The sequence below is a fragment of the Puma concolor genome, chromosome B1, assembly GCF_028749965.1.
Source record: "Puma concolor isolate L17-30 chromosome B1, mPumCon1.1.hap2, whole genome shotgun sequence".
Lineage (NCBI taxonomy): Eukaryota > Metazoa > Chordata > Mammalia > Carnivora > Felidae > Puma > Puma concolor.
In genome coordinates, this window is record NC_141670.1 from 25610424 (window position 1) to 25636220 (window position 25797).

General features: G+C 41.2%; 1 protein-coding gene across 11 annotated transcripts in view; it reads left to right on the forward strand.

The window, feature by feature from the left end:
* DLC1 (DLC1 Rho GTPase activating protein) overlaps window positions 1–25797 on the forward strand; it is a 566624-nt gene that overhangs the window by 496639 nt on the left and 44188 nt on the right. The window contains exon 1 of one of the 11 annotated variants that reach the window (XM_086703323.1): window positions 23244–23649. The exons of 9 other annotated variants lie outside the window; for them this stretch is intronic. In XM_086703323.1, the coding sequence (XP_086559449.1) occupies window positions 23613–23649 (37 nt within the window). In that variant the 5' untranslated portion in view covers window positions 23244–23612. Of the gene's footprint in view, window positions 1–23243; window positions 23650–23699; window positions 23827–25797 lie in introns of those variants that run through there. One more of the 11 variants, XM_086703325.1, reaches the window with a different exon arrangement.

Consider the following 25797-nt stretch of genomic DNA (forward strand, 5'->3'; position numbering starts at 1 on the left):
GTTGTTGTTGTTTTGATATTTCACTACATTGATGGATTAACTAAGGGAGAAGTGACAAATATAAATATTGAGTCTTCCAAGTAAATATCACATGGTTTTTCATGTCTGTGAGTCGTCTTTTGTGTCTACTGTCTTCAGACATCTGCTACAGATCTTTATCCGTGTTTTATAAAGATTCACATTCCCTTTTCTATAATTCATCTTCCCCAGATATTTCTTCATCATATGGTTCCAATCCCTGTAATTCCTACTTACTACCTCCCAACTGCCCTGCTCCATTTTTAGACATCTCTTATTCAAGACACTTAACTGAGGACCTTGACTACAACCTGTGCCTAATGGGGTATAGCAGATTGCACTTCTTTAAAGCAGTTGAGATATAAAGACTCATGCATTGTTTTTATTTTATCTTGTTTTTTTTTTTTTTAATTTACATCCAAATTAGTTAGCATAGAGTGCAACCATGATTTCAGGAGTAGATTCTTTAGTGCCCCTTACCCATTTAGCCCATCCCCCCTCCCACAACCCCTCCAGTAACCCTCTGTTTTTTTCTCCATATTTATGAGTCTCATCTGTTTTGCCCCCCGCCCCTGTTTTTATATTATTTTTGTTTCCCTTCCCTTATGTTCATCTGTTTTGTCTCTTAAGACTCATGCGTTTTTAAGGCTGGTATTTTCCCTAATGAACGGGTTTTCTGTTGAAATATTTTTCTGTACGTGAAGTTGAGTTTGTAGAAAGCATCTTGAGAAATCAGACCCTTCAATAAGATTTTATGCTTGAACCCTTTATCTGAGTTTTTGTTTCATGCACATTAAACTGTTGCTAAAAAGCATGGGTCCTTTAAAGTTCAGGGGGAAAGTGTTTATAAAGATCTAAGACTGAGCTGAAGACAAAGCTATAGCCAGAGGCCTGGTTTCCTGAGAAGGAAGGAGTCCCCCACTAATCTGTCATGCTTCTGTCTAACAGGATATTAAAGCCATCCCAGCTCCTTTCTTTTACAGCCCTCTGTCTGTGCTAGCGCGCCACATGACCAGGGTTCCACACCGTGGCTCCTCCAGAGCTCCTTGTTAAGTGCACTCTATGAGGAATTAGAGTATTGGTGACTAAGAAAAAAAGAGAGACAATGAAGCCCTTATTATTGGTTACCATCCTCCCAATCACTGCCTCATGTAATTAGAAGGAAAAAAATAGACCTTTAAGGGAATAATTGAGCCTGCTGGGCAAGCCATTACAATCCTTGCTCTCTGTCAGTTCTCCTTGGTTATGACTCCTTGATTACATTAAAGGTGAGATGAATTTTAAAAGAAAAGGCTCATAAATTTTTTTTTCTAATTAAAGAAAAAGGTTGTTAAAAATAGATGCATGCAATAAAAGAGGTCATGGGGCCTCCCCGAACCCAACCCACATAGTCTTGTCTTAACTACACATTCCTCTTCAGCTACCTGAGAGGGTCAGGAGGGATGTATGTTAACAGACACACACACACACACACACACACACACACACACACACACACACACGTGTACATGTATACATCCTAGACCACAAATGACATTCAGGTGGTGTTGGTTTTATGGGCAATACTACACCCTTCAGACATGAATAGCTGATTTAATACTGGCCCAGAGCTGACAGATCTTGAAAAATGCCTATGACATCCTTTGGAAGAGTTCTATAAACAAGTGTTGTGGTTACCAGCAGAATGAAATCTCAGTCTGAAACTGAGACTTTGAAAGTAATTCACTTGGACAAGTCTTCCCCAACCAAGTGCAAACAAGAGTCCTGATAACCCGAAAACTATTAATGGAGTCTTTTTTCCCTCACAATCTCCTGTTTTATTGAAGCCCCGGTCAGCGAGGCCTTAAAGTTTGTTTCTACATCATTGCTTCCCATGTACAGATGTTCTTCCAACTGATGGTAAGCCAGGCCAAGTATATAGGATCTCTTTGCCTTTCTGAGGATGGAATAAAAAGTATTAACTCTCAAAGAGAGCTTGATAAATATTAGTGCCGGCACTGCTTGTCTGGGAAGTATGAAGGAACAGGTCAGCTTCTATAGAGCCGAGAAGGAGAACCCAGATCAGACAGAGTGAATGAGGTGAGGAGTAGGTGAATAAAGGAGAAACATTAAGGTCTAATAACAGACTATGAGCAGGACATGCCTCAGTGAAGGACTAGGGACAAGAAAAGAACTCCAGCCAGTTTGTCCCTGGAGAAGAAAAAAACTTTTCCAGAGAGAGTTCTGGAAGTAGGAAATGAGGTCCATTAATGCCAAGAATATAATGGGGCATCTTAGTTGTGCTTTTTTGGAATTTGGGGAAATTAAAGGAGAAGAATAGGCTTCATATATGAGCAAAAAGCTAAAAAAAAAAAAAAAAGAGCTTCATCCTGGGGTGATATTGGAACTAGGAAATGAAAATGGAAAGGCTGTGAAATTCTGCTTCAAGTTAAGCTTTATCAGGAATGAGACTGTGCCCTCTGTGTGTATTTTCTATTGAGATTTCTGATCAGTGAAAACTATTATACAGCCATTACTGACCAGTGGGTGTTTGCTGTCCCGGAAGGGCCTGGAAGAGTGAGGATTGAGAGCATCAAGACTGAAAACTTAAGGTTAGGTCTTTAGGAAAATGTCCCATTTGTGTAGCTCAGGCGTGCGTGCGCACCCACACACGCACGCGTGGGATTTCGCTGTTGGGAGTTTCTCCCTGTAGGCCCTGCTTAGCCGTTAGTGGCCTAGAAACCAAATCTGGATGTGCTGTATGCCTGACAGTCCACATTTCGCAATCACAGAAGATACTGGCGAGCACTGTTCAAACCTTAGCCTTGTTGCAACAGACCTGCTCCACCATGCATGTCACTTTCAGGTAAGGACTCCTGCCTCTACGTAAGTGTGGAATATCCAGATTCCCTTTTCTGATTTTAAGATTTGAGACTGGTGATGGAGGGGAAAAAAGGCCATTTGGATCACAAGGCTGTTAGTGCAGACAAGTGCTAGATTCATTTTGAAAATTCGAAGAATGAGAAATCCACACGTAGTGATTTAGGGAAGCTGCTGGTCCTACATTTGCCATTCTTCGTCTTGCCCTGGAGATTGATTTAGGCCAGAGTATCTGCTTGGATCTGTCACTTCTCCAGGAGTCTGGGACTATCGGGGACTATTGTTTGGAAGCTCAGTTCTGAGGAGGAGTTCAAATGATAAAACTTGTATGTTCAGTTTCTGTTATAGCCTCATAAGGAAAAAAAATTTTTTTTGACTAAAGCGTAGCTCCTAGACACTCAGGCAAATGAGGAAAAAGTACATAAATTGTGAGCTGATTAATTCATATTTGATACTTTTTAGAGGATGCCAGTGGAAGCTCTTGCCTTTACCTTGCCTAAAATTAGATAGATCATTGCAGAGAGATTGAAAATTTATACCGTATTAATCAGTGTTCCCTTCATTCTTTCTAAATTTGATGCAGATTTCAAAGGATTGTTTAGGAGCAGGCCTACTTGAGGACCAGATCAAATCAAAACTCACCAAGAATGTCCTATGACTTCTAGATTAAATTACCTGGTCTGCTTTTCCTCCTAGTTCTCTGTGCTGGGTTACGATCTTGGATTTTATCTCCCCACTTTTAAACATTCTAGTAGGGGCGCCTGGGTGGCGCAGTCGGTTGAGTGTCCGACTTCAGCCAGGTCACGATCTCGCGGTCCGTGAGTTCGAGCCCCGCGTCAGGCTCTGGGCTGATGGCTCGGAGCCTGGAGCCTGTTTCCGATTCTGTGTCTCCCTCTCTCTCTGCCCCTCCCCCGTTCATGCTCTGTCTCTCTCTGTCCCAAAAATAAATAAAAACGTTGAAAAAAAAAATTTAAAAAAATAAAAAAATAAACATTCTAGTAGAATGAGTAGTATGATACAATTTTTTTAAGCATAGACCTGAAATAAACATGGAAGGCCCGTGTCTTAGATGCGATGTGATAAGAATGAACTTTAACATTGGAAAGGTAGATGTTTCTTTACAGAGTCAAATTACCATTACTACTACTATTATTATTATTAATATTATTTGGCTTTGATAATGTAAACTAATGCAAATAAGCGAAATAAGTGAGATACAGAGAATTACTTTTTAATAACTTATAAATTTAGATTTAATTATTTTCAGAACCACTGATTCACTAGTTCTGGAACTTTTCAGTGATAACAGTAGGAGGATAGCTAGTACAATAATTAAATGAAAAAGAGTCCTTTTAAGACACAGGTAAGGGGCGCCTGGGTGGCTCAATCAGTTGAGCATCCGACTTCAGCTCAAGTCATGATCTCGCGGTTTGTGAGTTCGAGCCCTGCGTCGGGCTCTGTGCTGACAGCTCAGAGCCTGGAGCCTGCTTCAGATTCTGTGTCCCCCTCTCTCTCCGCCCCACCCCTGCTTGTGCTCTGTCTGTCTCTGTCTTTCAAAAATGAATAAACATAAAAAAAAAATTCTTTTTAAAAAGACACAGGTAAAATAGCAGTGCAATGCAATTACAACTACAAATATTACAGTATATTTAAGACCCTAAACAAATTGAACACACTCACATCAAAAATAGATTTTGAGTTAAGGTTTCAGTTACTGTTGCTTATTAAGTGCATAAATATGTTTTGAGCCCTTTATAAACAATCAGTTTTAATGCTCACAACTACCCAGGGAGGTATTATTATTTCCATATGATGAATGAGGAAAATAAGATTTGAAGTTGAAGTAACTTTTCCAAGATAATGTAGCAAACAGGTGGCAGTAGCAGGATTCAAATCTGGATCTGACTCTACAGTAGATTTTTTTTTTTTTTTTACCAATGTAATAAAATTTCTCCAATGTTACTTCTTTTTTAAAAAAAATCTTAATACCGGAGGCGGGGGGGTGCGGGGGCGCCTGGGTGGCTCAGTCGGTTAAATGTTCGACTTCAGCTCAGGTCATGATCTTGTATTTTGTGAGTTCAAGTGCCGCGTCGGGCTCTGTGTTGACAGCTCAGAGCCTGGAGCCTGCTTTGAATTCTGTGTCTCCTCCTCTCTCTGTCCCTCCCATGCTCATCCTCTGTCTCTCTGTCTCTCAATAATAAATAAACATTAAAAAAAATTTTTTTTTTTTAATCTTGATATCAGGGCGCCTGGGTGGCTCAGTCAGTTGGGCGTCCGACTTCAGCCCAGGTCATGATCTTACGGTTCTTCGGTGTGAGCCCTGCATCAGGCTCTGTGCTGACAGCTCAGAGCCTGGAGCCTGCTTCAGATTCTGTGTCTCCCTCTCTCTCTGCACCCTTCCTGCTTGCACTCTGTCTCTCTCTCTCTCAAAAATAAATAAACGTGGGGCGCCTGGGTGGCGCAGTCGGTTAAGCGTCCGACTTCAGCCAGGTCACGATCTCGCGGTCCTTGAGTTCGAGCCCCACGTCGGGCTCTGGGCTGATGGCTCGGAGCCTGGAGCCTGTTTCCGATTCTGTGTCTCCCTCTCTCTCTGCCCCTCGCCCGTTCATGCTCTGTCTCTCTCTGTCCCAAAAATAAATAAACGTTGAAAAAAAAATTTTTTTAAATAAAAATAAATAAATAAATAAATAAATAAACGTTAGAAAAAGAAATTTTTTTAAATCTTATTACCAACAAGAAAATATATGTGAATATCAGTTATAAAACATAATAATACAACAGCTGTTAATCCAAAACCCAGCTGAAGATCTGGAATATTACCTTTCCTGTTAAAGCTACCCAGCTGAGTTCTTCCCCAGCTTGTCTCCCTGCCTTGCTCCAGAGGCAATCACCATCCTGAATGTTGAATCTAGCATTCCCTTCCCATCTTGTGAATTACTTTTACCACATAAGCATTTTATTTTCAGTCCTGATACTGCATTCAACATTGTTGCGGAGATTTATCCATGTTGTCGCACAAAGCTATAGCTCACTTCTTTTCACTGCTGTATGTCATTCACTGTGAAAATATGCTGGTGTAAAAGATCTATTCTCAAGGTACCTGGGTGGCTCAGTCGGTTAAGCATCTGGCTGTTGACTTCTGCTCAGGTCATGTTCTCACAGTTTGTGGTTTCAAACGCCACGTCGGGCTCTGTGCTGACAGTGCGGAACCTGCTTGGGATTCTCTCTTTCTCCCTCTCTCTCGGCCCCTCCCCCACTCACCTGCCCTATCTGTCTGTCTCTCTCAAAATAAATAAACTTTAAATAAAAATTTTTTAAATAAATAAAAGATCTGTTCTCCACCTGATGGACGTTGGGACTACTTCCAGTCTTTCCTAATATAATGTTACTGCTAACATTTTTGAGCTATACCAGAGTCTCTCTAGGATACATACCTCAGAGCAGAATTGCTGGATCATAGCATAGTTAATGTTCACTTTTAAAATAAATGTTAAATTGCTTTCATAAGGAGTTGTGCCAATAGGCACGTCCACAGCACCATTCCACATCCTCGGCAACAATTGACAGTGCCAGACTTCAAAAATTTTTTGTTGTTTTTTATTCATTTTTGAGAGACAGAGCATGAGCAGGGGTGGGGCAGAGAGAGAGGGGGACACAGAATCCGAAGCAGGCTCCAGGCTCTGAGCTGTCGGCACAGGCCCGACGTGGGGCTCGAACCCATGAACCATGAAATCATGAGCTGAGCTGAAGTCGGACACTTAAGCGACTGAGCCACCCAGGCGCCCCAGACATTGCCAGACTTTTTAATTGTAAATCCGGTGTATGTAAAATGTCAGCTAATTATGGTATCAATTTGCATGTTGATTAGTAATTAGTTTAAGCATTTTGCAGTTTGCTTATTCACTGCTGTTTTCCATGCTTGCTCATCCCTTCTAGTTTTATTAATTTCTACTCTTTTATTTATTAATTCCTTTGTTATGTTTTCTTTGAGTTTATTCTTTTGTTATTTTTTAAGCTGGGCACTCTCATTCGCAGCCTTTCTTCTTTGCTTGTATGAACAATTAAGCTTATACATGTCATCAAATACTGGTTGCCATTATATCCCACAAATTTTCAATATGCAGTACTTTCATGATCATTCAGTATTTTAAATTTTTCAGTATGATTTCTTCTTGAATCATGTGATACTTCGTACCTTTATAAATTGAATTAAACATTTAAAATGCATACTGCCATTATTTAATTACATTTCAGTCAGAGAATACAACTGTTCTCTGCATAACAAGACCCAAGACAGTAGCATGATACAATGGCAGTTATTTTGCTCATGGATCTAGAAGTCGACAGACTCAAAAAGACGGTTCTTCCTCAGGGTTTCTAGGGCAGTTGCAGTCAGATGGTAGTAAGGGTTGGGGTCTCTCAAAGGGTTCTCCATTCACAGGTCTGGTGCCTCGGTTGGGAAATCTCAAACAGCCATGGGCTAAAATGGAGTTCCTCCGACATCGGCCTCTCTCTCTTGTCTTTCCAGTTCTTTCTGCCCATCAGGGACTCAGGATATCCAAACATCTCTCAAGAAAAACTGGCTGAAGCCACATGACCTTTTCTAACCCATTTTAGAAGTAAATCAGAATTACTTGTACTGCACTCTCGTCATTGAAGGTCACAGGACCACTTGGGTTCAAGCAGAGGGAACATTGACTCTACTTTTTGAGGAGAAGATTGCAGAAGATTTTCTGCACATGTTTTAGAACCACCACAGTGGTCAGTTTGATAGCACTTTGAAATTTGTTAAGATTTGCTCATTGGCTTAGTTTATGGTCAATGGTTGTTTTGTTTGTGTGGTCTTAGTATTACAGTGTAGAGAATATATGTGTTCTAATCAATGGATTCAGAAATCTACACATGATTATTAAAATGTTTCTATTTTACTTTTTCTTTCTTTTGTCTGCTCAACCTATCCAAAATTATGAGAAGTCTCTAGAAATCACCCACCATGATATTTGTCATTTTCTCCAATTCTACCAATTTTTGCTCTGTAGATTTTGAGGTTATTTTATTCAGGGCACACAGCTTCAGAATCGTTTTATTTTAGTCATTAAATGAACGTTTTTAGTGTTGGGTAGCAGCTCTCTTCACCACTTATAGTTCTTTTTGAATTGTAGACTTTTATTTCTGTCTATGTAGCTACCCTAATTTTCTTTTGCTTAATATTTGCCCTGTGTATCTTTTCATATCCTAGTGGTTTTGACGTAGCTCAAGTTAATACATAGCTGGATTTTTATTTTTATCTTCGTTTATATTTTTATTGGAGACCAACTGATCTCTCAGGTTTGGCTTTTAAGTGGCAACTTGAGACCATTTATATTTATTATTATTACTCATAAATGCTGATCTATTTGGACATTTATGTGTATTTTTAATTTGACCTACTCTCTCCTATATCTTTGTCTTCTGCCTTTCTTACTTCAAAAATTTTAAATCTCTTTGTTTTCTTATTCCACATTTTCCCCCTACTAACTATTTCAGTTCTTTTAAAGATGATTCTTCAGGGGCACCTCGGTGGCTCAGTTGGTGAGCATCCGACTTTGGCTCAGGTCATGATCTCACAGTTCATGAGTTCAAGCCCTACATCGGGCTCTGTGCTGACAGCTCAGAGCCTGGAGCCTGCTCCAGATTCTGTGTCTCCCTCTTTCTCTGCCCCTCCCCTGCTCGTGCTCTGTCTCTCTCTCTCTCTCTCTCTCTCTCTCTCTCTCTCTCTCTCAAAAAAAAAAATAATAAACATAAAAAATTTAAAGATGATTCTTGAAATCTTGCTATGCATATTCAATAAACAAATACAAGCACCTTAGAATACTTTAATTATTTATTCCTGACTGTTATCCCTATAATTGTCTTTTTTAAGCCCCCCAAATCAGACATTATTGTTGTTATTATTATTATTATTATTAATTATTATTATTATTATTATTATTATTATCTATTCTCTGCAGTTTTTTTCAGCTTACCTGCATTTTACCAGTTTCTTTGCTCTCCATTCTCTCTTGACTCTCAACCTTTGAGATCATTTTTCCCTTTAAATACATCCTTCAACATTTCCATTAGTAAAGTTGTATTGATTAGCAACTCCCTCTATTCTTAGTTACCTGAAACTGGCTTTCACATTCATTCTTCAGACTTCTTACACCCACCTTCTTACAGACTTCCTGGACACCCTCCTCCCCACCCCCAACTTGAAGATATTCCCAAGTTCTCTGGCTTGTGTTTTGCTGTTATAAAGTATGCCATCAATTTAACTGTCATTTTCCTCAGGTAATCTTTTCTCATCAGTGCTTTTAAGATTTCTTTTTTTCTTTCTGAAGTATTCTGTAGGTTCACTAAATGGTGCCTAGGTGTGGATTTCTTTGTATGTATTCTGCCTGGTATACTCTGCTTCCTGTACTTGTGGATTTATATCTTTCTTTGGTTCTGAAAAATCCTCAGCCACTATGAAAGTCTTTATATTAACTTCTTCTAGAACACCAAATTGTTTACACCTGACCTTATCATTCAATAGTCCATGTTCTGCTAAACCCTCTTTCATATATATATTTTAATAAGCTTTATATTTTCCAGAAGATATAGGTTCACAGCAAAATTGAGAGGACGGTACAGAGTTTTCTTATTTAACCCCAACCCCTCCAACATATTTGTTTGTTTGCCTTTTATATCCAAGCTGTTTTATATTCCAGAAAAGGCAAAACTGCATAGACAGTAAAAAGATTAGTGGTTGCCAGGGGTTAGGAGGGAGGGAAGAATGAATATTAGGTGAAGAACAGAAGACTTAAAAACATTTTTTATGTTTATTTTTGAGAGACAGAGAAATGAGAGGGGGAGGGGCAGAGAGAGAGAGAGGGAGACACAGAACCTGAAGCAGGCTCCAGGCTCTGAGCCGTCAGCACAGAGCCCGATGCAGGGCTCAAACTCATGAACCACAAGATCATGACCTGAGCTAAGTCAGACTGAGCCACCCAGACACCCTGAAGAACAGAGGATTTTTAAGGCAGTGAAACTACTCTGTATAATACTGTCATGGTAAATATGTGTCATGATACATTTGTCCAAACACATAGAATGTATAAGAAGAGTGAAGCCTCATGTAAACTATGGACACTGAGTGATTATGATGTGTCAGTGTAAGTTCATCCATTGTAGCAAGTGTACCACTCTGGCGGAGGGTGTTGATAATGCAAGAGGTTATGCTGGTTGGAGGCGACAGAAAGTGAAAGAAGAACATGCAACAAAATATCTTGTTCAATTATTGAATGTTATGGGAAATAAAATGTTTACCTAAGAGAACTGTGCAAATGTAGAATATTATTACATCCCAGACAGACTACATAATGACTTTGATGGAGTGGGGTGTGGTGCAAGAAAACAAGGCAGCCAGCACGTGTGTTTGTCACTTTTTATTAGTTTTGGTAGTTGTTCCAAAAGTGTGTCCCTGCAAGGAAAGGCTTGGATCCAGAGTGTTCTAAGAGTAATATGTTGGGACGGTGGCTGAGTATTCTTTTCTAAGAATTACGATTGGTTTCTTCGAAGAGCGATTAAGTGCATGGAAGTTGGAAAGCCACTCTTAGTGAACAGTGAGTGAGAAAGAAATCACACAAATGGCGATACCAAGCTTCCATTTTGAAAGTCCGGTGGGGGGGGGGGGGGGGATGATTACAATCCAAATATAAATGGCAAATCAGAGCAGTGACACAGGAGAAAAAGAGTTCATTTTTAAGAAAGTCATTTGAGTGAAGGCCCTTGCTGCATGGTCCAAATTTCATAAGCAAGTGTAGACACAACACCACATACCTTTTGAGGCCTCAGTGACAGTAGAGGAGGCTTGTCCAGAAAGGAGAAGAGCTTAACTTATGGATTTCTGAAAAGCGTGGTTCTGGCACGCACTTAGGAAACCAGAGAAACTGGCCCTCGAGGGGAAAGGGTTCTACCCTGTGGCAGGTACAGTCCTGGGATTTGCAATAGCACACTCAATGGGCCACAGTTTGCTATTCTGAATTGCTGTGAGTCATGGTAACCTACAGAACAGATGCTTTTTCCTTTCCAACATTTTGTGTTTAATTAGTAGCGTTTTTAAATGCTGGATGTGTTTAGAACCTCATACAAGGAAGTGAAAATGAACATAAATACAGTGTTACACCGTAGTTCAAGACAAACTAGAACCTAAAGCTGGGGGGACCTGAGAGAACATCTGGTGCAATCCCTTCATTTTACAGTTGAGTAAAGGGGAGACCTGAAATAGTGCTCCCCACTCACATAGTTTGACTTTAAAGCCCTGGTCATAATCGTCATTGCAAAGAGAACCAGATTCAAGTTCTTGCTTCCCTAATTATTAGAAGTATGAAATCAAGCGAGCTATGTAACCTCTCTAAGTTGAATTCCTTATCTGTAATAAGAATGTTTACCTCCAAATTATATTGTATCTAAAACTTAAAATCCTGAGTTAAATGATCCAGCATCCTTGTTCTGTCATGTAAATTATATCTATTTTTATTTATAGATAATTAATATGTAGTATATTATATATCATAGATTTTGTGATATTTTAAAAATAAACTAAGAATAAAGAGATATTATTATGTGAGCAACTCAAGGCCACGGATAGTATCTATGACCAGGTTAGGAACATGATTTATATCAGATCTCTTCCCTAGTCTACACATGCATAGACCTTAGGATCCTCACGGATTCATTTTTTTAAATTTAGATCTGGAGAACTCAGTCCTGAAATTAAGTAGGCTTTTCTGATTTTTTTTTTTTTTGCCTTTTATATGTTTTGTCAGCTTACCCCAAAAATGGCAATAATTAGTACAGAAGTAGTTTGTTCAATAATAAAACATTTGTATTAGAGAGATCCAATCTAGTCTATTCTCTCCCAACAAGTCTTCAAACATCAGTCTTCCCCCGTTCATGAGTCTTATTGCCAGGTCTGCTTTAAAAATGTATAATTTGTTGCCTTGCAATTCCCCCAAAATGCATCTTAATTCAACTGAATCCATATCAGATAATTGACTGAAACGGTTATGCATGAAAAGCCAAGCTTGACGACAAACTGCAGCCCCATTCTCCTGTCGGCTATTAAAGTAAGTTAATGATCTGGAGCTGTGTAGGAGTTTCCAGAAATAACACTGTAATGACCAACATGCTGTAGTTAGCAGCTAAGGAAAAGAACTGTTTATTTTTTTCAGGCATTGCTCAAACCCATGCCATAGTATCACTATTGTAGGACCCAGTCTACTGTGACGAAACACCAACACATGACAACTCAGATGAACGCAAAGCATCTCCTTAGTGGAAACAAACTCATCAGTGATTTCACTCAACTTTTCAAAACTATGGCTGAGAATCTTCTTTGAGCGCATGCTTTAGAATGACATCTGGATATGGATTTAAAAGTCAAAGTAGGAGGAACCACATAAACGGCTCCTTTACTATTTAAAATTTTAATTTTGAGTATAGTTGATACACAATATTACATTGGTTTTAGGTGCACAATTATGATTCAACTTCTCTCTATCTTACGCTATGCTCACCACAAGCGTAGCTACGACGTGTCACCATACAATGCTAGTACAATATCATATTGACTGTATTCCCTTTTATTCCCATGACTTATTCTGTAACTGGAAGCCTGTGTCTCCCTTTCCCCTTCACCCGTTTTACCCATTCCCCACCCCCTCCCTCTGACAACCATCCGTTTGTTTTCTGTATTTATAGGTCTGCTTGTTTGTTTGTTTTGTTTTTTTAGATTCGACATATGAGTGCAATCATAGGGTATTCTCTTTCTCTGACTTATTTTACTTAGCATAATGCCCTTTAGGTCCATTCATGGCAATATCTCATCCTTTTTTTATGGCTGCTCGATACACTATTATATATTTTATACACACACATACACACACCTGCCCCATACCTTCTTTATCCATTCATCTATTGATGGACACTTAGGTTGCTTCCATATCTTGGCTATTATAAATAATGCTGCAGTAAACACTGAGGTGCATATATTGTGTTAAGTTGGTATTTTGTTCTCTTTGGGTAAATACCCAGTAGTCATATTACTGAATTATATGGTATTTCTGGGGTTTTTTTTCAAGGAACTTCCATACTGTTTTCCACAGTGGCTGTACCAATTTGCATTCCCACTAACAATTTGTGACAGTTCTTTTTTCGTCACATCCTCGTCAACACTTGTTATTTCTTGTCTTTTTGATTTTAGCCATTCTGACAGGTGTGAGATGATATCTCATGGTGTTTTTGATTTGCATTTCCCCAATGATTAGTGATGTGGAGCATCTTTTCATGTGTTTGTTGGCCATCTGTATGTCTTCTTTGGAAAAGTGTCTATTCAGATCCTCTGCCCATTTTTTAATCAGATTGTTTGGAGGTGTTTTGGTGTTGAATTGTATAAGTTCTTTATATATTTTGGATATTAGCTCCTTATTAGATATATCGTTTGTAAATACCTTCTTCCATTCAGTAGGTTGTCTCTTTATTTCATTGATGGTTTCCTTCACTGTGCAAAAGCTTTTTATTTTGATGTCATCCCACTAGCTTATTTTTGCTTTTGTTTCCCTTGCCTTGGTAGGCTCATGTAGAAAACTGTTGCTAACACTAATGTCAGAAATTACTGCCTGTGTTCTAGGATTATGTGTTCAGGTTTCACATTAGGTCTTTAGTCTATTTTGAGCTTATTTTTGTCTATGGTGTTAGAAAGTGGTCCAGTTTCATTATCTTGCATGTAGTTGTCCAACTTTCCCACCACCATTTATTGGAAAGACTGTCTTTTCCTCATTGTGTATTCTTGCTCCTTTGTCATAGATTAATTGACCATATAAGCGTGGGTTTATTTCTGGGTTTTCTCTTCTATTCCATTGGTCTGTGTTTATTTTTTTGCTGGTCCCATGCTGTTTTGGTCACTACATCTTTGTAGTAGATCTTAAAATCTGGGATTGTGATACCTTCAGCTTTGTTCTTCTTTCTCAAGATTGCTTTGGTTTTTGGGGTCTTTTATGGTTCCACACAAATTTTAGTATTATTTGTTCTAGTTTTGTGAAAAGCGCTGTTGGTAGTTTGATAGGGATTGCATTAAATCTGTAGAGTGCTTTGGGTAGTATGGACATTTTAACAATATTAATTCTTCCAGTCCATAGCCTGGAATATCTTTCCAATAAATGGTTCCTTTGAACAAGATGGTAGAGATCAATACTAAAAATAGTTTTTTGCCCACAAAGCTAAAATCTAAAATGACCATACTGGTGTTGTGCTTAGTTCCAGAAAAGTTCTTGGATGTCCCAAGATTTTTTTCTTAGTAGATACATATGTACACACACACACAAACACACACACACACTGCACTTAGAGAGAAGTTGAAAGTTAAAAAGTTTCTCAAAAATTCAATGCCCCTAGGTCTCCATCTGGTACCCTGACCCTGACCCTGCTACCTTTTTTGCAGAGGCTTTGATGGAGTCTCACTCTATGCAAGACAGCTCTATGTGATGTTAGGGCAGATAGAAAAATCAAATAAGACAGCTAGAATATTTGAGTAAAACATGAAACCTATAATTAAAAATAAAGCAAAATATCTCAGACATTAAATGACCTTGTTTTGCAAATTGATTTTGTGTTAGCATTTCTGGCTTCAAATTGTATAGAAGAAACTACTTAAGTAAACGCCTAGTTAATAATTGAAAAAAAACAAGTAAGTAAGACCTTTGAATTCTGTTTGAATCTTGTTAATTTTTCTGAGTATCATAAATAAACAAGCTTAAAAGGCAGATGAGAAACTAGTAAAAATATTTTTATAACAAATTACAAATGGTTAATGTTCCTAATATATAAGTAATAATTTTAAATCAGTACCAAAAGACAAAATGCTTCATCGAACAAGAAAGAACTATAGGACTAAATAGGCAATTTTAAAAAATACAACTAGTTAATAAATATGAAAATATTCAACCAGTGTAACAAAAGGACCAGAAACAAAAGAATAGATGCTGTATGATTTCACTTGCGCTTTTTTGTTTGTTTTTTGTTTTGTTTTGTTTTGCTTTGTTTTGTTTTGCTGAGAGACAGAGAGAGCAAGTAGGGAAGGGGTAGAGAGACAGGGAGAGAGAGAATCCCAAACAGCCTCCACACTGTCAGCGCAGAGCCTGATGTGTGGGGCTCAAGTTTACCAACTGTGAGATAATGACCTGAGCTGAAACCAAGAGTTAGACGCTTAAACTACTGAGCCATCCAGGTACCCCTGTGTGATTTCACTTACATAAGGTACTTGGACTAGTCCAGTTGCTAGAGACAGCGAGTAGAACCCTGTCCCAAAGGGCTGGGGGTGGGGGAGCAGACCGGGGACTTGTTGTTAAAGAAATACAAAGTTTCAGTTGGGGAAGATGAGAAAATTCTGGAGAGGGATAGTGGTGATAGTTACACAACATTAATGGACGTAATGCTGCTAAACTATACATTTAATAATGGCTAAAGTGGTATATTTTACTACAGTAAAGCAAATTCAGCCAGTTTAGTATGCAAAAAAATGTAGACTTAAACAGTAATGAGATAATACCTTTTTGCTCATTAACATAGCAGTAGGAATGGAAATTATAATGCTGGCAATACTTAAGTGGAGAGAAATGAGAACATTCAAACACTGGTAAAATGTAAGATAGGCACAAAGTTTCTGGGTGACAGTTTAGAAATATGTATCAAATATCCCAATACCCTGCAGCCTCTTAGTTCAAAGTACATAAGTGAATTTTCTTAAAGAAATTATCATTCTTGCTCTTTTGAAATTTCTTATACAAGAATGTGCAGCAAATAAAATGCTGAAACATTTATTTGCTTATTTTATTTTTTTATTTTATATTATTTTATATTATTATTATTATTATTATTATTATTATTATTATTTTTACATTTATTTATTTTTGGGAGACAGAGAGACAGAGCACAAGTTGGGAGGGGCAGAGAGAGAAGGAGACAGAATCCAAAGCAGGCTCCAGGTTCTGAGCTGTCAGCACAGAGCTCAATGCCAGGCTTGAACCCGCAAACTACAAGATCATGGCCTGAGCTGGAGTTGGACACTTAACTGACTGAGCCACCCAGGTGCCCCTATTTTTTTATTTGAGAGAGATAGAAAGAGAGAGAGAGAGAGCAAGCAGGGGGAGAGGGACAGAGAGAGAGAGAGAGAGAGAGAGAATTTTAAGCAGGCTACACGCTCAGTGCAGAGCCCAACATGGGGCTCGATCCCACAACCCTGGGATCATGACCTCATGAGTCAGATGCTCAACCAACTGAGACACCCAGGCACCCCAACATTGATTAATTGATTTATGGAGAAACCCATAAGATAGAATATGAAGCAACTATAAAAAGTCACATTCTTCAGGTATAGTAAATGAAATAAGATAGTACAAAACAATAAAACTATGATCCCAATTTTATACAACAAAATATCTGTACTTAAAAACCTGACTGGGAGGACAGACATAAAAATGAAATACAGATGTCTGCAATTATCTCTGGTAGTGCAATTATGAGGAGGTTAACTTTTTTCTTTATGCTTTTCCATGTTTTCTAACCTTTCTAGCAATGGATATTTTATAATCGTAAAATTTAAATAATAAGAAAGCAAAGGATTAAATATTATTAGTACTCACAAAATAATGTCCATCCTGAGCTTTCAATGAATTATTTGCCTCCAGCCCCCAAACACTATTAAATGTCCGAATAGACAAAGAATCAAAGGATGCCATTAAAATTGGCTAATTCAGGGGCGCCAGGGTGGCTCAGTCTGTTAAGCATCCAACTCTTGATTTTGTCTCAGGTCCAAATCTCAGGGTTTCCTGAGTTCGAGCCCCTCTCTGGCTCTCTCAAAATAAATAAACATTAAAAAATTAAAATAAAATTCACTAATTCGATGGAAAAGTAGCCCAGTTTCTTTCATGGAGGCAATTTCTACTTTTTTTTTTTTTTTTTAATACTTATTTTTTGAGAGAGAGAGAGAGACAGAGTGTGAGTCGGGGAGGGGCAGAGAGAGAGGGACACACAGAATCCGAAGCAGGCTTCAGGCTCTGAGTTGTCCACATAGAGCCCCACGTGGGGCTCCAACTCATGAACCGTGAGATCGTGACCTGAGCCCAAGTCACTTAACCGACTGAGCCACCCAGGCGCCCTGGCAATTTCCATTTTGTATTAGCTTGATCTTTGTGTCTTCAGAGCACACATGAAAGAATCAGAGCAGTCATTGGTGAAGACCAAATGGAAGATGGGAGGGGCAAGAGCTCTGACTTGGTGCCAGGACCCTCTGGGCTCCCTCCTTCCCTGCAAGCTGAGCCCTGAGGCCTTGGGCTAATCGTGTACCTGAGCTGCTAAATGAAATTGTCTTTAAGAGGAAACTCTACTGTAAATATTGTAATTATCTCAGGAAAGAGTGTCCGTTGATTTATCAAATCAGGATTGAGATTTCAGTGTATTCAGACCCTCCACTGAACTATTACAGAACTGTATCTGTACCTACTTTGCACCTAAGAGTTTTCTCCTCCAAGCCCTCTCTGCATGTTCTTTTGTTGTTGTTATTTACTGAACAACAACATTTAATGAATGAATGAATTTAATGAACAACGATTATGGAGACATAATCGACATATAACATTAATTTCAGAGTTGAAATATTATATATACATGTATATTATTACAAATTATTATATATATTATATTATAAGTTATTACATATATTATTCTAAATACATTATCAAAATTATGTTATTATTATAATATAAATTTATATTATTACATATAAATATTATATATACATGTATATATACGTATATATTGCAAAATGATCACCACAGTAAATCTAGTTCGAATTGGTCACCACACATAGTTACAAACTGTTTTTTCTTGTGATGAGAACTTTTCAGATCTACTCTCTTAACAGTTTACAGATACCTAGTACAGTGGCTTCAGTCGTCATTCTGTATACTCCATCCCCAGGATGTATTGATTCATGTTCATTTTTGCTTCACCAGCACACTGCCTTTTCCGGGGTCTAATAAATAATTGTTGGATGATGAAAGCACTATGCCAGACTGGTTCATATGGGATTTAAGTGATTATCTCAAAAGTAGATTTATCTTACATTTATGCACGAACAAGGGACTCCCCGCTCCTCTAAAAATATCACTGGTAGGCTAGGTCACCTTCCCCATATTTTAAACTTTTAAGTTGTTCAGAAGACATAATCAAAAAAGGTCTGACTGAACAAGAGAGCTACTCTAAATAAAATTTAAAGGGGGTGAATCTATTTCACTGACTAGCCCTCTCTTTTCCTCTTCTTTCCCCATCTGATACCTCCAGCATTGGGGTTTTAAACATTTCTTTTTTTTTTTTTTTTTAATTAAAAAAATTTTTTTAATCTTGATTTATCTTTGAGAGAGAAGGAGAGACCGAGCACGAGCAGGGGAGAAGCAGAGAGAGGGAGACACCTGAGAGAGAGAGAGAGAGACAGAATCTGAAGCAGGCTCCAGGCTCTGAGCTGACCCAGGGCTCGAACTCATGAACTGTGAGATCATGACCTGAGCCAAAGCCAGACGCTTAACTGACTGAGCCACCGAGTTGCCCCTTACACACTTCTGAAAAGGTTAAATACCAGGGTGGACAGTGGGGGAAGAACCCAGACTTGGCCATGGAAACTTAAACATAAGTGTGTATTTTAAGGACAATCATTAAATTTCAAATTTAATTATTTCTCTTTTTTAAAAAAAAAATTTTTATTAGTTTTCTTTATTTTTGAGAGGCAGAGAGAGACAGAGCACATGTGGGGGAGGGGCAGAGAGAGAGGGAGACACAGAATCAGAAGCAGACTCCAGGCTCTGAGCTGTCAGCACACAGCCCGACGCAGGGCTCGAACTCACGAACCGTGAGATCAAGACCTGAGCCAAAGTCGGCCACTCAACCAAATGAGCCACCCAGGCGCCCCTTTAGTTATTTCTCTCAATCAAATACTGTTTAAAAATTATTTCCAAAACTTTCTATTATTTGTCATATTTCCTTTGAACATTACAAATAATTTCTTTCCACACTGATTTCACAATGCCCCATTGAACACAAATTATATTACAACATTTTCCAAACTCAGGCAGCTTTGAGTTCCTGTGGGAGAGAAATACATTTCCAAAGACACTGCTTGCTTCATATCACTAGAGCAGAGGTTTAAACCAGTTGCCCTGGAGCTAAATGAAGCTCAAAGTTGCAATTACTTGGAATTAGTTTAGATTTTTAAGTAGTTGCCAGCATCTAGAAATTGGGAGGCTTGAAATAAAATTATAGAAAGCTAGGAGGCTCTTGAAAAATCTTTAAACCCAGAACCATGGGGTAGCTGTGTTAACACAGGCCAACAATCAAGTGAGCCTGAGTGATCCTGCCCCCTTGGGGAGAGCTGGCTTCCCCAGGCCTCCCCACCCCACTGTGGCTTGCTTTCCTCACCAGTGTTATCTGCCTGAGTGTCTGTAGACATTTGAGTTTTTTTTTAAAAGATGCATTATAGTGGCAGAAAATGCTAGAGGATGTCCTTGGGCAATATCAATGGTATCTAATCTTAATCATTAATATAGAGTAGGAGCCAGAGTCACTTAGCTTTCTGTCATTTAGGATGTGATTTTTCTTGCCTTGATAACACACAGTGGAATGTGAAAACATCCACACAATAGGATATCCCAGGGAACAGCTTCCATGAACCTGATGACCAAACTCAGAACATGGCAGCAAGTCAGCAGCACAGGCCCTTGTTCTTGTGTCGAATTGTGGCAACAAAACCTGGTGTAATTTGTGATGGTTTTTTCTTGTCATGGGTTGAAGGGGTTTGGAGGACAATAGACTGCTGGTGGGGAAATGGGCCACTTAATCCCTGCCTCTCAGAGTCCAGTGTTTCAATACCCAATGTCAGTTAACACAACTTAGCCAACAAGCCTAGTCTACTGTCATCTGCCTACAACAGAAGAAATGAAACGTGGGGTGATGAGTTGAAGGCTAAATGAAGGGGAAGGAGTCGGCACTATCCCCGGGACCCTCTTTCATCTGGTAAAGCACCGCTGTTTGTTGATACTCTTAATGACTTTTCCATTCCTTCCTTCCCCTAGTTTGTAGAGGTGCCTTAGATTCATCAAGGTTAAAGTCAAGATCTCATTTTGTTTTGTTTTAGTCTTCTCCTGGATGACTATTTAAATAGAAACCTCATGTTTCTGTTTGATGTGCCCCCTTAGTAATAGTAATAATAAGGGCTAACATCACCAAGTGCTTATTATGTGCTGAGCACTTAGGTGCATTACCCTATTCAATCCTCATTAAAAACCTCGGAAGATAGGCACTAGTTCAACCTCCTTTTTTAAAGATGAAGATACTGAAGTTTGAGAGGCAGTATAATGTATTCCTCACTTGGCTATTAAGTGGCCCGACCAGAAAAGTCCTGCTTTCAACCACTGTTGTACAGGTGCGGCAGCCTTCAAAATGTAGCACATCTATTTCTATTAAAAGTAAGAATTAAAACGATGAAAAGTGGGATTTGGCTCAGGACACAGGCTGTGGATAAACCAAAGAATGGAAGAAGGTGAAGAGATTCAGTGAAGGCCACATGCAAAACAATACCTCACCAAGGATAATGTTTTTGGAGTTATTAGTATTATTAGATGATGAGAAATCCATGTTACAGGAACCTCTAGAGAAATGTGATGAAATTAGAGAAGATCCAGAGAAGGCATCATCAATAATCAAGGAGAAAGGAATGGAGTTTGAGCAAGAAGAGGTGAAAAGATTAGCATGTTTTATTCTCAGATAGTTAGTGGGGGTGGTTGTATAGGGATTGCACAAACTCCTAGAAACCTAATTAAATTGAATGTAACTTCACCCAACTACTAGTAAACATTAAGAAATTATTCTGAGGGGCGCCTGGGTGGCGCAGTCGGTTAAGCATCCGACTTCAGCCAGGTCACAATCTCGCGGTCCGTGAGTTCGAGCCCCGCGTCGGGCTCTGGGCTGATGGCTCAGAGCCTGGAGCCTGTTTCCGATTCTGTGTCTCCCTCTCTCTCTGCCCCTCCCCCGTTCATGCTCTGTCTCTCTCTGTCCCAAAAATAAAAAAATAAACGTTAAAAAAAAAAAAAAAAGTTTAATAAAATAAAAAAAAAAAAGAAATTATTCTGAGAGTTAATATGCTTTGGGGGAGATGCTTAGAATATCTGTATTTTTAGAGTTTGGATTTTTAATAAATAAGGGAAATTAGTATGTTTAGGAGGTGCATTCCTATTTTCTAAGTTTAAAGTACACACTACTGCCTGAGTGGTCTTTTCAAAATTGCAGATCTGGCCAGGGGATGCCTTCATCCATTAAAATGGCTTCTCACTATCAATAACTGGAAAGGATGAAACAATACTTAACACAGTCACGCAGGGAATTGAAAAGTTCTTGCCCTTACTTTTCCAGCCTCCCCTGGAATCACACTCCACCTTGCTGGCAACTGTGGGCATTTTGACGGTTCCCCCAGCATCCAAACTTCAGAGGGCAGCTCTTCTTGCCTTCTTGGACTCTACTTTCTGGACATTCACAGCACCTCTTTTTCACATGCCCCCTTGTTGCTTCCCCACCAGATGTAAACTCTGAGCAGGCAGAGGTGGGCAGACCCTTGACTACTTTGGTGTCCCCAGCAGTTGTAAGTAGGTAAAAGCCCTAGAAATATCTGTTGAATAGAAACCCAAACCTGCAAGGCCACTCTCCAGAGCCAGCATTCTGATTTGGGTACATTAGAGAGCCAGTGGTAGAATTAGCATTTTTATTGCTTTTAAAAAACTGGAGTGAAAAAGTGTCTTCTGTATGTCTTCTGTATTTTAAACCATAATTAAGACAGACTAGTCTCCCATTTGCATTTAACCCTATTTAAAGAGCCCTTCCCACAACTCCTCTCTCCCCTCCCCTCCTTTATGTATCTCCATCCAAGACACTATTAAATATTTCATTTATTTGCTTCATTTATTGTGCATCTTCCCCACTAGGAAGTAAATTTTAGTAGGGAAGAGAAGTTTCTCTTTTTTGCTCACTGCCATAGTTCCAGAGCCTGGAACAATGTTTGGCACATAATAAATGCTCTTGATGTATTTGTTGAATGAATGAGTTTAATAGTTTTCTTTGACCAGAGGTAATAGACAGAAAGCACCAATTAGCCCCAAAGTAATGCAACCCCAGTCTGAATTTTTAAATATCTTTCAGAGGTTATATTCACTTGTGATCTTTAAAAATGAGGCTTTCCATTATATCAGGGGCCCTCATATTACAGTGTATCAGAGTCACCGAAGGATTTGTAAAAGTGCAGATTATCACCATCGGAAATTATTCTCTGGTGGGGCTCCTGGGTGGCCCAGTTGGTTGAACGCCAACCTCAGCTCAGGTCACGATCTCACAGTTCATGAGTTGGAGCCCTGCGTCAGGCTCCGTGCTGACAGCTCAGAGGCTGGAGCCTGCTTCGGATTCTGTGTCTTCCTCTCTCTGTGTGCCTCCCCAATCATGCTCTGTCTCTCTCTCTCTCTCTCTCTCTCTCTCTCTCTCTCTCTCAAAAATAAATAAATATTTTTTAAAAATGATTCTCTGGTATATTCGACTGGTCCTACCAGTTAGTTACAGGAGGTGCACTTAGTTGAGGCCCAAGGTCCATAGTTTGGAAAACACTGTGTACACAACAGACTCAACACGTGCTGAGTAAAAACCCAATCCCTCTGTAGACCAGTGATAATTACTTACACTTGTCCTGTACCCCTGCAAGCTTTCGCAATGAATGATGACTGTCCAAGGGACAGGTATTCTTCTTCCCATTCTAGATTCATCCCTACCTCCCTGATTCCCCGCCTTTCTGCAAATTTATGCGGTTCCCGCATAATGTGAGGCAGAATCCTAGAGATAATTTTAAGTGTGCAAAGCCAACAGGAAAAAGAGGGAAAGTGCGCGATATCGCAGAGTCCAGCTCACGCTTCCCCCGCAAGTAAATGCCTCGAGGCTACAGCCTTTGCCTTCACCCCGGAGGCCCACAATTGAACAGTTCGGGAAGCTTCCCCCTGCAGACGTGGAGGCCAGAGGAAAACATTCCAGCCCCGGGCCGTGGAGGCGCGGGGGCGGGGCCGAGGGGGCGGGGTCAGGGGACGGCCAGAGGCTGTGGCTGGCTCTCCTGCTGCCTGGAGGAGGTGACGGGCGGAGCAACAAGGGGCGGGGTCTGGGGCGGGGCCTCGGACCTGAGGACCGTCAGAAGCTGCGGCCCACTACTTAGGAGGCGCGGAGGAGGCCACGCTGCCCAGCCTAGACCCTCCCCTCGGGGGCGGGCCCTGCGGGAGGGCGCGGCCGGAGAGGCGCGCGGGAGGCAGAGCGCTCCAGCAGCTGGAGCGTAGGCGCTTAGCTCCTGACCCGGCCATGGCCGAACTTCTCCTCAACAGGAGCAACGGCTCCCGTGCTTCTTGCCCCTCTCCCTGAGCTCTCTCTCCCTTTGACCTCTGGAAAACGCCGAGTTCTTTCTGGGGCCGTGGCGAGGGGTGCGGAGCGGCGAGCAAGGATGCGCTAAGAACCGCCAGCGCGCGTGTCTCGGGTGCCGCCGTGGGTGCAGGCGCGGGAGTTGAGCTGCCTCGACTTCCCCACCGCGCTCCCGCAACCCCCCGCCGCTGTTGATGTGCAGGGAGAAGCCGGACATCATGATCCTAACACGTAAGCTAGACTTGTGCCTTGCCGTCGGGCCAGCTGCGGGAGCCAGCTGCGGAGGGGACTCGCCGCGGAGGAAATGTCACCCCGCCTTGTCAAGTCGGTGCCTGTCGTTCTGTGCTTTTAAAAGGCTTTCCGAGGAAGCTCGGGACCGAGTCGCCCAAATTTCTCGGAGTGGAGGAGGTGGAGTGTGGGAAAAACGAGCGTCATGGTTTGGGGAGGGAGGTCTTAATTTCGGGTAACGACTCCTGGCAACTCACTGCTACGGGGTCACGGGACGGCGCGCCCGGTGGGCTCCTGGAAGGGCTGGGGGCCGGGGGCAACCGCGACTAATGAACTGAAGCCCACGCTAACTTCCCGCTGGGGCTGTGGGTGCACACCCGGCGGGGGCACACGGAGGGCCGGCTGCCAGCCCGGCCGCGCCGGCGGCCCTGCTCTAAGTCCCAGGCGAAGGGCTCTGGTTCCCAGAGGCGCTGCGCGACCGCCTTTCCGGGGACGTTCGGGGCTCCGTGACTACAGCCCTTCACTATATAAGTCCGAAATCGGTGTGGACTCCCTGAGAGTTTATTATTTGGGGATGTTCAGGCCGCAGTGACCCTTGAAAATGGTTGTTGTTTTTTGTAACTGCTTGAAAGTAAATTGAGGAAAAATTATTGTTTTAATTTCAAACGGTTTTTGCTCAAATATTTTCAATGCTGGAAAGTAATTCAGACTTAGGGTTTTGGTGGCTGCTGGCCCCTGGAGAGGGTTGCAAGCCCCTTGGCTTACGTGTGAGGGGTGCCTGCTGGGAAGGTTGCCGAGTGCCTTCACGTGCTGGGGCGTTGAATCGGGTTTCCTAAAATGCGGGGTGGAGATGCCCACGCCCTTGTCTCCGGAGGAGGCGCCAGCGCGGGGCGAGTCCCTGGGCCGGCGAGAGGAAGGAAGGAAGCACGCCCGACTTTTTGCGTAGCGAAGTCACGGCCTTTGGGAACGCTGCCCCACGCTGCCTCTGTGTCCCTGTCCCCATCTCCGACGTCACCGGCTGAGACTTTGATCCTTCCGAAGGAGTTTCTCCCCTGGCCACAGCAAATTGGCCCTGCCACGTGTAATTTGCAGATTATGCAAATCCGCTCATTTTTCCGGCGTACATCCCCTGTTGCGTGCGAGGGGAATCAAAACAGACCAGGGTGAGCCTGGCGAAGTAGGAACCCTAGGTCCGCAGCCTGTTCGCTGGGCGCATCTGGGAAGTGTTGAGACCTCTCTGCACCTCCTTCGTCTGCAACTTGGGGGTAATAACTGTATTTACTACGCGAGAAGGTTGTGGGGAACGAATGAGCTAATACAAGCGTTTAGTACCGTGCCTGGTATTGATGGTTCACAAATTCCCAATTTGTGCTGATCACTGTGGAAGGAAACGCCTGCATATAGTTATTAATCTGCACCTCGGCGAAGAAAACCTTGCCTCACCCTAGTGTTGAGTGAGCCTTTTTACACCCAACATAGCAAACGGTTCATTCTCAGGATTCAGAAGCTCTTTCGGCCTCCTTGGTGCGGTGGAGCAAAGCAGCCTAGGCACAGCCCTCCACTACAGAAAGATTCGTGAGGGTGGCATGTATGACGCATTTGGGTAGAAAAAAATCACAGCTCTGGTGAAGGTAGAATACTGAGTCTCAAATTACATTTTTTTTTTCCAAACTCTGTTTGCCGAAGGGATGAGGGAAAATAATAGCCCGGCAGAACTCTGAATGTAAATCTATCAGCAGCTCCAAGAGGTTGACTAATTCGGCATCCATCTGGACTGCAGGCTGGTCCTCCACAGAGATAATTTGCAGACCGTAAGTGTGGAATTAATGGAGGCACCCAGTGCCATCTTGGCTTGCGGACTGTAGCAGATGGCCAGAGGGGTGCCCTGAAAGTCAACAGCCCCCCTAATAGAAGAACTGAAGTCCTGGGGAATGAGTGTCAAATAGCTAGCAGATGTGCGTTCAGAAGTTATTTCAAGACATTTTCTGAGAAAATGTTGGCAATTGCATGTATTAACTTTTTATTGTGGCACGCCAGATTTACAGCGTGGCCCGAGCCTGGCTGCATATTTTTTTCATTAGCACTACTGTTCAGTGTTTAAAATGAAGCACAGCAGACTGACTTTCTCTCCCAGCTGCTCTAAAAGTTTGC